This window comes from Pagrus pagrus (genome assembly GCF_965226575.1).
Source record: "Pagrus pagrus genome assembly, chromosome: 2".
NCBI classification, from domain to species: domain Eukaryota; kingdom Metazoa; phylum Chordata; class Actinopteri; order Spariformes; family Sparidae; genus Pagrus; species Pagrus pagrus.
In genome coordinates, this window is record NC_140186.1 from 9403140 (window position 1) to 9418516 (window position 15377).

At 42.2% G+C, this 15377-nt stretch overlaps 1 protein-coding gene across 1 annotated transcript in view; it reads left to right on the forward strand.

Moving 5' to 3' along the window:
- Positions 1–1082: 1082 nt before the first annotated feature.
- Positions 1083–15377, forward strand: part of mtnr1aa (melatonin receptor 1A a) — a 31165-nt gene continuing 16870 nt past the window's right edge. The window contains exon 1 of the mRNA XM_084377057.1: positions 1083–1570. Within this exon, the coding sequence (XP_084233183.1) occupies positions 1387–1570 (184 nt within the window). The 5' untranslated portion in view covers positions 1083–1386. The remainder of the gene's footprint in view (positions 1571–15377) is intronic.

A 15377-nucleotide genomic window follows, 5' to 3' on the forward strand; every position in this document is an offset into this window, starting at 1 on the left:
CAGTCTTATTTGTTGTGGGGCCAGTGAAATGTAATGATTATTGTTGACTGGCCGATCAGCAATCTGTAACTTTGAATCTATAACTTGTCTGTCAATAAGTCACTATAGCGCAAACAAACTTGAACAAAATTTGCATCACATTTTCTCAAAATACACAAATATGCAAGTAAATTAGAGCAGTAGCGGGTCAGGGAGGAGTGGTGAGGGCTCTGCCACACGGGCTGGATAGATAAATAGATAGAAATGAAGGCAGAGAGACCGTATTGTTTGTAGTCTTTCTCAAACGTGACATTTTTTACAGGATCCTTATAGGAAATGTGCAGATGAAAATAAACCGTCAGATGAGAGTTTTCACCTTTTATTATGACAACGTGTCATTTCATCAGAAAGCTCAACGGCCTGCAGAACTGTATGTGTGTGTGTTTGTGTGTGTGTGCGTGGGGGTGGATGGGTGACCCATTTATTGTGAACATCATTAACTAACAATAGCATAATCACCATTCTTTGTATAGAAATCCCACCCATTCTCAGGGATGCTCGAGCACAACTGTTTTATTTTCTGTGATAACAAGTCTGCACAGTGGGAGGGCGAGTGGTTTCACTGACCCCTTAATTACACACATCATAATGCACTCTTTGTTTAAATAGTGACAATAACAACAACAAAAAAAAAGGAATATGAAACGGAAATGTGTGGTGGGAAGTTGATAAAACACAAGTGTGGATTCAATTTAGACGATTGAAAATGTGAAATTTAAATCTAGATCACTGAAACACTGAATATCCTTCAGTCAGCAGCGTGCACGGGCTCAAATAAGACAGCTTCCTGTATTTAAAAAAAAAAACATGAATGATCCGTCGTAATAATAATGAATGGGCTGCTGAAATAAAGCAAAGCGAGCGACCGCAGAGCCATGAATGAACGCGCGTCTGGTAAACGAGGCGAGAAGCGAGGACTTGTTCCCGAGCTGCGGTTCCGCCTCTCGGCCACCAGGCGTCAGTGTTTCTCTCCTCGGAGATGAGAAAGCCGCTCCTCTCGCGGACTGTTTGATCACATGCTGGGAAGGTCTGAAGTTGCGGCTTCATGTCACACATGCGTACCGACAAAGTGAATGGCACACGGGCGCAGAAGTGACACAGAGGCGAGCAGAGAGCGGGGACGACTACCAGAGCTGATACAAAGCAGCTGGGTGAAGTCCAGAAGAAGAAGAAGGAGAAGAACGGGGAGGAGGAGGAGGAGGAGGAGGAGAAGCGCGCCTGGAAGAGGATGAAGATGAAAGCCGCGGGAGGCTGTGGTAGTATCCCACCACCGGCGTCTCCGAAGCCCGGGCTCTGAGTGGGGGTTGAATTTGGGCTGCGTCGGGGAAAGTTCAGCGACTGTATACAATGGTTATAAATGGGTCTCACCTGAACAGCTCCTCGCCAGACCCCAGCGACAGCGTCCTGAACCGCCCGCCGTGGGTGACCACAACTTTGGGCTGCTTCCTCATCTTCACCATCGTCGTCGACATCCTGGGGAACCTCCTGGTCATCTTCTCCGTGTATCGGAACAAGAAGCTCAGGAACGCAGGTGAGCTCAGAGGGAGGCGTGCGTGCGTGGAGGGGGGAGCGCGTGGCTGAAAGTCAAGCGACGTTTAAAAACAAAAACAAAAACTCTGTTGTGAGATTTTTTTTTTTTTTGTGTGTGTTAAAGTGGCGACAGTCTCACGGAGGTTGACACAGTTAGTTTATGAATCAACACAATGGCTTTTTATTTCATTCATTTTTAATTTCGACGCTGTTTTTGATGGACACATTCATTTTTTTGGGGTCATTTTTAAGCGGTTGTCCATCTTGACCGACGAGTTGGTTCTCAGAAATCCGAGCCTCAACGAAGCTGTCCTTGCTCCCCATGTCATGGTTGTCCTTTTTATCTATTTTCCCGTGGTGCATCACTTTAAAATCCACCGCAAACACTTAATAATACTTATAAATTCGCCGTTAAAATGGACAGTTCAGCTCGACCTCCACTTGCCACAGCCTGCACTTTCGTTTCGCTGACCTACACCGAGAGAAACACTATAGCAATTATTGACACAGTCTGAAGCCACGGGGAAAGCCCAGCGCTCATCCCACCGCCGCTCACACTAATGCTGCCCAGGCTCTCTCCACTATTGATGCTCATCCAGCCGGGAGATTTGATTTAATAACGATAATGACAAGAGAGTTTTTTCTTTTTTTTTTATGTATTACCAGGTCGATGATGACACTCGCGCACATGTGTGTGTGTGTGTATCTGTGTGTAGGTGTGTGTGTGTTTAAACATACACACCACTTCAACGTGAATTTAATTATGATATGGGCTTGAGGATTAAAAAATTGTCCCCGAGTTTGGACAACATTGGCACAGCAGTGTTTGTCTTGCTCGGTGAAGGTGGTAAAACGCTCATAATTTAATAGTCAGAGAGGACAGAGGAGGGAAAAAAACACACACACACACAAAAAAAAAAAAACCCAAGAGGCTCCTGTCGTGCTGAGGTACACACACACACTTTAACTGGCAGCTACACGTATCATGGCTGTCATCATTTGGAGGCTGGAGTAGGGTGATTTGCTAAATACACTCCTGACATTACCATTTCACTCAGCGCAGAAATGTTAGGGTCAGAATGGATTTCCATCATGTGGATAGAGAGCCGAGAGCCCCTGCGAGGAATATTAAGCGTTATCTAGGCTGCACAAGGATATGATTGACTCTCGCTGAGATTCCTCCAAGCTCTCGTTGCTTCACGATGATCATCACGCGTGCAACTCTGCAGTAGCTCGAAACATCTGCAGCCGAGAGTTTGTCTGTGAGGCTGGGATTTTGTAAGGGCGTTAAAAATCGTGCAACAACACAAGTGCGAGACAAGGGGGGAGATAAATTTAGGAAGGCGCGTCTTTTGAAGTTGTTCCCTTAATTACGGATAATCACATGTAAGGAGGTCAGCAGCAGGAATTTAATCAGGCGTGTAGTTAACGTATATTATCTGCCCGTGCGACGCTCGAATGTTGCATGTGGTTCAAGCATTACCGGCTGGAAATACCATTTATTTATTCAGATCATTGGACAATTCAATTTTCCCGAGCACCCTGAGGAAAAGTCCGACGTTTGAGGATCAAAAAAGGAGCTGATGAAAAAATCCCTCAGCTTAATTGGGTTTTTGTAAAACTGTCCGTGAATGACAACGAGTCCCGCGTCGACGGATGACGTGGTCGCTCAAGTTCATGCCTTTCAAGCGTATTTGCTACTTTCCATTCAACTTCTGAAGACGTGCATGCCTAACTTAAGGCCATTACAATCTTCTCGTCAAAAAGCAGGCTGGCGAATTTGTGTGCAAATTGTCAGACATATTGATTGATGCAAAAACTTTTCCATTCATGCTTTAATCAGTGTTGGAATGTTTTGACGAAGGGTCGGCTGTCACCGTTTGTTTTACAGGCCCTTATCTGTGGGAGTCTGATGCCACAGACGATTGTTTGAAACTACAAATTTGTCTTGGATCAGCCTGAACTTTCAGTAGTGGCTGTTTTTTTTGACTGCCACACTTTCTGTCAACAAAGAACTCAAGTTCCTGTCGTCGAACTGATTGAATCTCCTCCGTGAAAAAAAAACAAGTGGGCATGAAATTTCTTGGCACGAACTTAACGCTGCTGGAGATTTCGCAGCAGTCCATCAACAAGGGGATGAATTAAATAATGAGTAATGAAATATACTCAGTGGAGAACCTGGCAGGCACTGTGGCCACATATTGCAGGCAGCAGCAGCAGCACTGCTGTCTCTGCATGGCCAAACCCTCCGTCAGTGCATGAAATGGCCAGTGAGTGAGTGAGCATGAAGCCAACAACACATGGTGAGCGGTTTGAGCTGCGTGGCTGGATACAGAGTCAGTGCTGTGAGCTCAGCTCAATGCCAATAAATCATCTTAAATGTACCTGTTCTGTTGTAGATAAGGATTTTTTCAAATCATGCTGAAGCAAAAACAAAAGGTGCCAGGAAAGAATTGTCACAACTGACTATTTCCTCGCTAGCTGCTATTGCAGGACATTAGCTCACGGGATATAACGTGAAATGGGCTTATGTTTTTATGACAAAAGGAGAAAACAGCAAACCTGGTAGCCCTGTGTGAATGCATGCTCACACAATCCCTCTTCATCCTGATTGTGTCCATTTCTTTTTCCATACGACACTCACAGCTCCTCCGTTATGCGTAAACCAGATCCATTTATATCTTGTATGTCAAAAAAGACAATGCGCTGATTTGACATGGCGTGACAAAAAGGGGTTTACGTTTTGAATTTTTAAGCACGGCGGCAGATGGAAAGTCTGAGCAGTCCTTGTTGGCCGGCAACAATGGCATCATGCTCTTTTCCACTGGTGTGTTGTCAGCCTGAGTTAGTGAATGAGGACATCAGTAGTCTGTAGAAAATCAGAAAAGTCTTCTCGCTTCACACCATCTGTTTTTTTTTTGTTTTGTTTTGTTTTGTTTTCGTGCTGCAGAAAACTCAACATTCAACAGCGCAGGTGGTTTAAACAGCGACTCACCCACTGTACCATTCACAGTCTGGAGTGACACGCTGACGCCTCGGTGCGCTGAGCTCTGCTGCTGCAAAATAAACCACAGAGTGCCACATCGGAGCGCGGCTGTCTGTTTTTGACTGTGACACACAGAGTTTATCCTTTTCCAGCCTTGCGTGACTTGGCCATGTGCCGGCGGAGTGTTATTTTCCGATCGTTCATTACACCTCAAGTATCCGTTACAGTATTATTGCTCTCTGCGTAATGAATATTTTGAGGCATTAATGCAGAATTAAGCGGTATTTGCATGTGTCTCCAATTAAAAATGAACGTTTTGGGTTTTCTAAATATCCATTGGCTTTGTTTGGAGATACTAAACGGAAATTGGCTCAGCAGTGCGGGGCTTAATAAAGAGCTGACTGTGAAAAGAAAACAAATCCTCCTCTGTAGATGTCGTACAGTAGCTGTTGATTTCGAAGCATCCTGTTGTACTTTCATCATGAGGGGAAGCTGTTTGAAAGACTTGTTTTGTGAGAAACTCTAATCCTTTAGACTGGGGTTTATCGGCACCGCACATATCAGTATCAAGAGTGCACGAGCGTGATTAAACTGGGGAACAGGGAGTTTCTAAGGTTAAAGAAGGGTTACACCAGAACAGAGCTTAGGAAGAGAATGTACTCAAGTCTCTTAAAAATAAATACTCTTATTCATTATAATGTGTCACTTCCGTCTGATGTACCTGGCCACGTGAATCCATCCTCTAAAGCTTTAAGTGTCTCCATTCATGCCGTGCTCAGGAACCATCTGCCTCACAGCACGCTGAGTGCCTGTGTTTACCGCTTATTCTGTCTGAAACTGTGTTCAAAAAAACCTATTATTGTAAAGTCTAGATGGAGAAGTTCAGCAGCACGGAGAGGACACGTGTCTTTAGGAAGGTGGCGGGGGCTGTCCGGCGACGCTGCATAATGCATCCTCTGACAGCGGTATCAATTTCGGGCGGCTGTATCATGTGTTCCCACCTCTGATGACATGGCTGCCTCTTTGTGAACCCTGCTGTGCCCCCTTTGGCTCATACCGCTACAGTTTCACCCACAGCGTCTGAGGGACGGGAGTGTTGAGCGCATTCCAACGGTGTCAAAGAAGTTCAGCTGTTTCCTGAGAGCTTCATTAATTTGCCATTACAGGTTCCTTGCCGCATCGCGATCAAAGCCTTTGTAGTAGTCGTGTCGAACTATATGATATGATTATATTTTACTTGCCTTCCTCCATTCAAACACGTGTTTTGCTTATTGTTACTACACTTGGATGTTTGAGCTCCATTGTGTGAAGTAATGTAGGTGCAGCGTTGAGCCCCACGAAGGCTGTTTTTACATTCTTGTGTAGGAGGAACATTTCTCTGTGCTCGAGTCTTTAGTTTTTTACCGGGGAAATCTGTTGGAGTCTGATGCATTTGAATCTCGCTGGTCGTAATGTCTGCCTCAAGTAAATTTTCCTTTTAAGCACATATTGACATGTATACAAGGTGGAGTAAGCAATTCTGGAGAAAGATTGTTGAGTCTCATTCTCTCTTAGGTCGGTGATGCACAACATCAGTGGTCTCCATGTATTGTTTTCAAGTGCAATAAACACAGATGATATTTGACCGGAAATTCTCCGATTTATCCGGAACATATAAATCTTCCAGGACACATGGACCTGCACCAACGGAAATCCTGGCTTAGGCTGTAATCCTTGAGATTTCAGTCCTGGTTGATTCGGTGTCAGTCGAAGGCTTTAATCTGAAGTGGCTGCAATCGGATGTTGTGTTTACATTAGCGGTAACTCATATTACAGCTGTGACACGCTGACAAGTGCAAGGAGAGCGAACTATAAAAAATGGATGCTGAAGGTCAATAAAACAGGATTAGAAACAGTAACGATTATGTAAATGCATCACTTCCTGTGAATCCCTCACCCGGTCGGAAATGGCGGACTCCGCCACCAACAATTAAAACTAACACATTAAAGTGGAAATCACTGACTGATGTTATAGGTGTAGAAATAGCCATTTAATGACTTCACAAACACTGATTTCGATTTCATGAAAATCACAAGGATTACTTTAAATCTAACTTTAAATCAGATTTAAAGTCAAAACTTGAGACCTTCACTGTGCAAACAAAGTATTTTTTCAATGAAAAATGGGAAGACTCTTAGCTTCTCTCTTGATTTTTCAATGAGAGAGAAGAAATAAACGTAATTTTGTAAAAAGATTGCTATATTTATATATTTTTGTGGGAAAGCTATTCAAGACTTAAATTTCAAAGCGGGCTATCTTTATACACACTTTTTACACTTCAAAGTTCCTCCTTTGTCTGTACCGCAGATTCAGCTTTTCCATAAAGTTTTGCAGTGTTTTGCAGGAGTTCAAGTGGGCCTCAGAGCTTTAGTTTTGACAGGGGCCCTCAATACCGGAAAAGGCCAAAGGTTAGAAAGTACGCCTGTCTGCTGAAGTTGACATAAGAGGTGCTGTACTGTATCTACTGTATGTTTTTAGCCAAGACATTATCAGATTATGCTCCTGATAAAATAAACACAATGTCTGAGCAGTCGCATACTTTGCGCTTTTCATCATGACTGAAGTATTGGTTTCGGATATGATACCATCCACGGTGTTTATCCCAGAGTTCATTGTGATTTGGGGGAAAACACAAGGTAACGCAAACCTTAATGCAATAAGACAACTTTATTTAATCAAAGCCCGTATCTTTGCTGACGGCATCCTACCATTCCTACTGTTCCCCAAAAGATATGCGAGGGCGTGGAAGTCATAGCTGCTCACTGCGTGTGTCAGTTTCTGTGGTGATCGCTGTGATAAGCATCGCAGCGGCACAGTATGGTGGAGCGGCTTAACAGTATCAGAACTGAGAGAAAAGGGCTCAGTGGGTGAAAAACACCGACTAATTGGGGACCCACAACAGCCAGCAGGTCACGACTTTGCAATTAATTTATAGTTTGCCCAAGCTGAATAAATGAACATTGAGTGGGAGAGGATAAGGATCTCCTTATTTTACTCATGAGGCACTTAACTCCCAGCTATAGATTAGTTAATGCCCCTGCTGTCAGCCAGGACACGAAAAAACAGAGCACATGCTAACGTCCCCCAAGGCTGCTTTGCACCTGATAACTTGCAGTCAGCATTAACTGTTTCTCTCAGTGCTCCTCTGTGTCCTGAAACATGTGAAAGACTTTTTTACGTTTTCATTAATTACACCCGACTTGCATATCCTTTGTGCACTGATTTCCTGTCAGAGGGCTTTTTTGGCTCTCACAAGGATTAAAACACAAACATTAGATCACTCATAGATCTAATTAGGCAGGAGATATATGCACGGCTGTGGTTCCGCTGCCGGGACTGTGTGCATGATGTTATCATTGTTTGTGTTGCCAACCTTGTCCAGCTTGTTTGCTGCCGCCTCTTGCTCCTGGACGCATCAAGGGAGAGAGATAGAAAGGTTTACAATAGTGCATGATAGTGGAGATAAAGAGCAGCAGATTGGTGCGAGCCTGTCATACAAGGCAGACGCACAGTGGGAGAGAGCGAGGAGGCTTATATTTTTATTTTCAATGACTCGCCATTTCACACGTATTAGTTTGTTGCTTCCGCCGTGGGCGACCGGGGTTCATGTTTTTGTAATATTAATAGCAAGAATCATGGGAAAATTCCACTGCAAAAAAAACAAAAGAAAAAGAAAAAAAACGTCTGTTTTTTTGCTATTTGACCGCAGTATTTCAGTGTTGGCAGGTGCCACTGTGTCCTGCTGGGCCAAGGCCTGGTTCCAGGGTCATCTGAGAAAGAAAAATTGACCCAGCAAGTGCCCATTTGACTTTGTCTACTCTTTACAAGGTGCCTCGGCCTCTAGGTAATTTTTCTAATATTTGCAGGATTATCTATACACACAAAGCCTGCCTGCAGTAATCCACTCTGTATATATGATTTGCATCTGCCGCAGGATAAGAATGTAGGCTGTGTTACTCCAGGTTTCTCCTCGGAGAAAACACCTTTCTGTTTCTTTTTCTGGTTTACATTCTCCGTTGCGTTCCCCTCGCCAAGTTTTGCCCCTCATCTCAGTCTCAGTCTCCAACCTTCTTTGTACTTCTCCTCCTCCTCGGCTTACTCAGCCTCACACACTAAAATTTCTTTTTTTTGTTGTGTATTTTCACTTAAATTTGACCTTCCAGGCTTCATATTCCATGACACCCTGTCTGTTTGCATCACTCTGATCCAACACCCCCACCGCTCTCTAAGGATGTTATGTTGTCAGACCGCATACCTGTAGAGGAATTCTGCCAATAGCGCTTTGCGTCAAGCCAGTCAAGCAATAAGACGGTTATCACACAAACTCTGCGGATTCCAGATTATATAATGGCCAAGTGGGCAAAATGAATTAAGCTTGTTATTTTGATAAGTGTTAAACAATGACCAGCCTGACATGGTCGAATTTAACAAGAACAGGCGCCTGGCATCTGGTCTTGTCCGTCGCCACCCCACTGCGCATGTTTCCTCCCTCTTGTTCTCATTCTGTCTCTGTCCGTCTCTCTGTCTTACAGAGGAGAGTGGGTTTTCACTTCAAAAGAAAGACATAATGAGTCTATAAATACTTATACATACAAGAGAGCATTTTTGCAGCCATTTAAGATTCCACCCCCCCGCTCCAGCTTCCCTTTTCCATGCTTCCCCGTGCTATTTTTAATCATTTACAATATTATACAGTGAAAACTTCTTTCTGCTTGATAGGAGCTTGGGATGACGCACATGGGAAGCTTAAGGCAGTGAGATCAAGTAAAACCTAATGCTCATCCGAGGGGAACTGTGCATAACACATGCATACTGTAGAGTGCTTACTGTAGAGCAGCAACTATTTGATTACACACACACAGGAGAGGCGGCGGGAGCTCAGAGGTTAGAGATGCTGGCTGGTGATGAGAGCGGTGCCAGTTTGAATCCCAGTTGAGAGAATCAGATCAGGGAAGCGAGGAACGCTCTCCTCTGCGTTCAAGGTGCCCTTGAATGAAGCACTTAGTCCACCATTGCTAACACAGTGGCCAACAGTGGAAGACTGTGGTCGGACTCAGCAGCTTCCAGCTGCGAATGCGTCAGATTGTATGATGTTAAAAAACTGTGCTGGGTCAGTCAGTCCTCCTCCTTAAATCTTCCCCCTTATCTCTGTCCACTTATGTTATTTAATCATTAATGGGTCTAAAAACAGGGCACGGCTCACACAGCGCACTAACAAGCAAACAGCTCAATCAGAGAGCCTCGTCACTCTCTCTGGGAGCCGACGGGGAGATTCAGTCGAATGGCACGTTATGATGATTATTATGGCAGACACATGAATGCCATTTGATGTAACCCTATGAACCCTGCCCCCGATCAGCTTTGGCAGACCGGTGCATCCGGGCTCAGACACAACACTTCCTACACGCTCCAGATGACAGTTTTAGTAACTACAAAGCAAAGCATTCTAATAATAATCACGAGGTTGTAGAGACGCACGTTGTCTTCCTAAATTTAGTAACAAAGTTCAAACAAAGCCAAGTCAAAAATAGGAAAACAACAGGTCTTTTGTTTGATAGTAACTCCTAAATTTGGAACTGAGGTGTCAGAATTTGGAGAACACGAGAGGACGTGGAAAGAACAGAACAGCGTCTGACCACTTAAATCTGTATTTCCTGAGACATTCGTGGAGACACGTATTTGTTCCTTCAGTCTGCACAGGGCAAGATTCATCCAGAATTTTCCTCTGAAAAAGTCTGAAATTTTGCATTACGTAATAACCAGATGCAGGAAAAGTTTTCTGTTGGATTCACTGTGGAACGCACTCAAACGACGTATCAAAGCTTATCACAAAGGGACTCTGTAATCAGTCCACAAAAAGCACAGTACGCACGATGTTACTCATTTTAAAGTCAGAAGACCATTAAGCAGTCGTCAGTAAAATCTTGCAAATCTTTGCAATTTAATATAAACTATTAAATCACAGAAGAATGTCTTTTCATTTTCATTTTCTTGATTGTACTCCCAGTTTTTAATTGCTTGAGCCTTTTGAAATGAGGTAAACTGAATAGAGTACAGTCCAAAAACTGATAATAAACATTGATTTTTGTTTCTTTTTTATAATGACCTTGTAAATGAGGTTACTAAAGCTGCTCTAATAGATATTTTTACATCACTAATGGATTAAATGACTGTGTGAATGTGAAAGGGGTCACCAGCAGTGGCAAACCCACAGGGAATTACCTTAGACGCTGCAGTTCCCTTTAGCTCAAAGCAGCTTTATAAAGACATTGAACTTATTGTGTTGGCTTTCACGGCCTGCAACTTTACTGACTTGGTTCACTCTCACTGCTCTCATCAGTGTTTCCAGCAGCTATTTCCAATGAAAAGGAGCTGATAAACCTGCTGTATGCTATCTGTCCAGCACCAAACAACAGACGGACAAAGTTAGCGACTACCTGGCAAACATAGTGGAGCATCTAGCTGCTAAAGAGATAGGAGAGGAGTAAATATTGGACTTACATTCATGTGGGGTGGACACAAATGAATACTAATGCTATTTCGTGTTATCTGGATGTTTATACAAGCAGTCGTGTGCTAAAACGTTTGCCATATCAACCCTTTAAAAGTGAGAATATACGAGTTGTGTCACAGCATGTTTTGCCGCCCCAAGTGGCCAAAAAATCTGTTAATAGGTTGAAAGAATTCCATTACTCAATTAGTTGTGAACTATTAAACTAATTCCCAACTGTTTTGATCATCGATTGATTAGTTTGAGTAATTTTTAAGAAATACAAGTCAAAATTCTCTGATTCAGGCCTCTTAAATGTGAATATTTTCTGGTTTCTTTACTCCTCTATGACAGCAAACTGATTATCGTTAGGTTGTGGACAAAACAAGACATCTGACGACGTCATCTTGGGCTTTAGGAAATACTGATTAACATTTTACATTATTTTATTTGTCATTTTATATACCAAGCAACTGATCAATTAATCGACAATGAAAATAAATGTTAGTTGCAGCCTTACTCATCAGTGCTTTCTGGTGAACACACCAATAGTGACTAAAGCTGCACTGACTGATTGATCGATTAGTTGATCAAAAGAAAATAATTTGCCTAATATTTTGATAATTGATTAATTGTTTCACTCATTTTTCTAGCAATAATGTCAAACATTTGCTTGTTCCAGCTTGTTAAACGTAAGGATCTGCTGTTTTTCTTTGTCAATTACTGCACTTGGAAGTAAAAATAATCAAGTAGTGATATTTATGTTCTGCCGTTAGTGGTTACATCTACACTGAGAGAGATATAAATATGAGGATAAGCTAAAAATGGTCAACAATATGCTGGTGTGTATATATATATATACACTAGTCAGGCTCTAAAGAGATGCTTGTGTCAGTGCTCTCACTCTACATATTCAATACTTACGGTTGTGTAATGATTTGTTGTTATCCAACAGCCAATCCTATCATTAACTGCTGGTTTGAGAAAACAGTCACTCAACCATTTAATTCTGTCTAATCACTGATGAATATTTCCATTATTAGATCTCTATTATGCAGCCAGAGTCCAATTTAGTTTCTCTTTGTCTCTGTTTTGCATCGCTAAAGATCACTTAACTCAATATCCACTTTATATAACTGACTCCATTGTAAAGACTTGTGTTGTTGAGGGCTCTTGTTGTGGACACATAAGTGTCAGTGACTCCTGCACTTGGTTTTACCCACAGAGTGAAGCGAGAACAGTGATTTTTTTTTTTAAATACCTTTTCAACAGCCGTTTCCTGCTAATACAAGTAACAGTTGGCAGTGCAGAGGTGCGCTCTAATTCTCAAGAGGCAGATTATGACACATTCTTCGTGTCCTGTCATGTTTGTAAAGTAATTAGTTGAGTCCTACGAGTCGCTCTAATGAGCAGGAGCTTAGTGTGTGAGATTTCCTTATCACAGTATGCTTTTGTTTAATGACCCATAAACATGCTCCCTGCGATTATTGTCTAAATGAGTGTATTTTGTCACACTTTCAGACACATTCACTTGGGTTCACTTCAGCGTTCCTTGGGCGCCGTCCAAAAGTAATAGGAAATTATGCAGTAGGAAGTTAGATGCTCATGCTGTTCACTGCTCGGTGGACTAGTCTACGCCTCAGCTTCCCTGAGAATATGAGGATAAACTCTAGTGGCATGTAGTATTATGAAAAAAATAATCTGATGTATTTCATGGAAAATATTGCACTGTGATAAAAATTGTAGATGCGAGTAGATATGTATGATATCATTGCTGCTTGGGGACATTTATTAAAACACTCTTTGCTGACTCCGCTGCCAGGCTCGACCTAATATCTTCTAAAATCCAATTTTAACTAGAAGCGTTTTGTGTGATTCAATGCCAGATTAGACGTTTTTGTTTTGCTGTGGTTGCTGTTCACTGACTTAAGTAGAAGTAGATATGGCAAGTTGAAGAGGGTCACATCTGAATAGTCAGTGACAACAAATGGCAGTTAAAATGACAAATAATGGTGTAACACAGATTTGTCCGGGCTGTTTATATGAACGGGAGAATAAGAGATGACACTCAGTGTCCTGAATGTTTATTTCACTTATGGAGATGCACCTGTTCTCCACCAGTAATACACTGTAGACACAGCAGCACAGGATCACCCTCTGTATGTGCTCCAAGCTCTAATGAGAGGATGGTGGTTTCTTTTGTTGATAGTGGTGCACGATGAAAGCATGTTTGAGGATGAGGTCATTAGGTATGGCACTCAAGTATTTCCATTTCCATTTAGAGCTGGTCTCAAATTGTCTGGTGCCTGAGAATTGTTCAGCTCTAAAGCCATCAGCTCCTCTATCGGGGCCTGTGCATCTCCCAAAATGACTTAAAGTTGTATTAAGGGATATTTGGTCATTATTGGGGCACTCCACAGACAAAACAACAGAAACAGAACACAGGACACAGTGCCTGTGATCATCACGCTGACAGATAACTGCCCACTAATTGAAGTCTTGTGTCTGGCCTTCTGATAAATCAAAACTCAATATCCACTTATCTTTTAGTCCTGTTTGATCGTCCAACTCGACCAAGTCTTTATTTTGCTATTCGATCTAAGTAAAAACCTGATAATCAAAAACAATGAGAAAAACGTGGCTAAAACATAATTAAAGTTGTGTTGATTCCCAGTAGGCAGTACTAGCAACCTCTTAACGGTGAATTGGGAGGAAAATGTAATGTAACATTAACATTGAGTAGTGGCAGTGTTCATCTTTTTCCTTTTACATCCATACCTACTTGAGTTGGCTGCAATTTTGTAATTCATTGCAGCTTGTTTTTATTTGTCCTGGATGTACTGGGCAACATTTGCACCTAACATACTTTTTGTTTGTTAAAACAAAGGTACCATGTACAGGAGGTGGACAGACGACACTAAGAGCTGCTCACATGTAGGGCTTCAGCTAATGATTATTTATATTTTTATAATAATAAGAAGAATGAGAATAGATTAATTGTTTGGCAAAAAACAAACCTTCCAAAATGATGAAAAAAAACGGGTCACAATTCTGCAGAGCACACTTTGGCATATTCAGTTTCTTGTTTTGTCCCACCAACAGCCCCAAAATCCAGAGATATCTAATTTACAATGATGTAAAACTAAGAAAAGAATCAAAGCATCCTATTTGAGACATGCGAACAAGCGAATGTTTGGCATTTTTGCATTAAAAACGACTGAGTTTCAGCTCAGATGTACAAGAAAATGAGCTAATTAAGTACCTTGAGAAACCTTAAGAATTTATAGACGTGAATGAGTAAATACTTTCTTAACTGAATCAGATAGATGCTCCCAAGGAGCTTTATAAAGCAAGTGAGTCTGAACTGGCAGCCATACCATGAGATAATCATATTATGACTGGAGTAGTGAGAGGAGTCTGAATTCGTTAAGTTGGAGTTTTCGCAACAACATCAAATCATCCTCAGTTTTGGGGTCATGGTCATGTTAAAAAAATCCCCTGGACTAGATTTGATGTAACCAAAGTGGAGACTTCAGTTACATCAAATGGTTACATCAGAACAGATTTTGGCCCACAGTGTTTTGTTAGGATGGGGAAGTTACATGAACTGGTGTGGAGAGACGCACAGTTGGCGATATGCCCTCGGGGAGAGGGTGATGATGTTGCCAGAGGATGCGAACATCTTCCCCGCTGAAGGTGAAAAATGTTTGGAGCTGTGTGTCAAAGTTATTGTGAAAGCAGAATATGAGAATCCCTCGTCCTCTTCCTTTGTAATTCAATTAGGTTTCAGAAAAGGGTGCAGCACATGCTGTCAGGCAGAGGCTTAAATACAGTATGATCAGATCCAACATGAGTAATTGATCATTCATTCATCATCTGTGTCCATTAATTCCACATGAGCTAAATCATCCTGTCAAGAGGCCAAATTACTGCCCTTCGCTGTAATTTTAGGCTAGTTTAGTGTGTGTGTGTGTGTGTGTGTGTGTGTGTGTGAGTGAGCACATGTGCCTGTCCCTGTTAGGACCTATTTGAGATTCAGACTAAGGACATTTCTGCAAAATGAGGTCATTTTGACCGAGCCTCACTTCTTCACATCTGCGGTTGGACTAATACAATAAGAATAAGAAGTGGATTTAGGTGAACTTCAGGTGAAGGGTTGAGGCGAGACACGTAGAGCTGAGGGGGGTTAAGGGAAGGATAAGGGGCTTAAGAATGAACTCTGGCAGGGCACTTTATGCATGTGTTTACACTCTCAGACGTAAATGTATGCGCTTTCTTTCAATGTACTTACT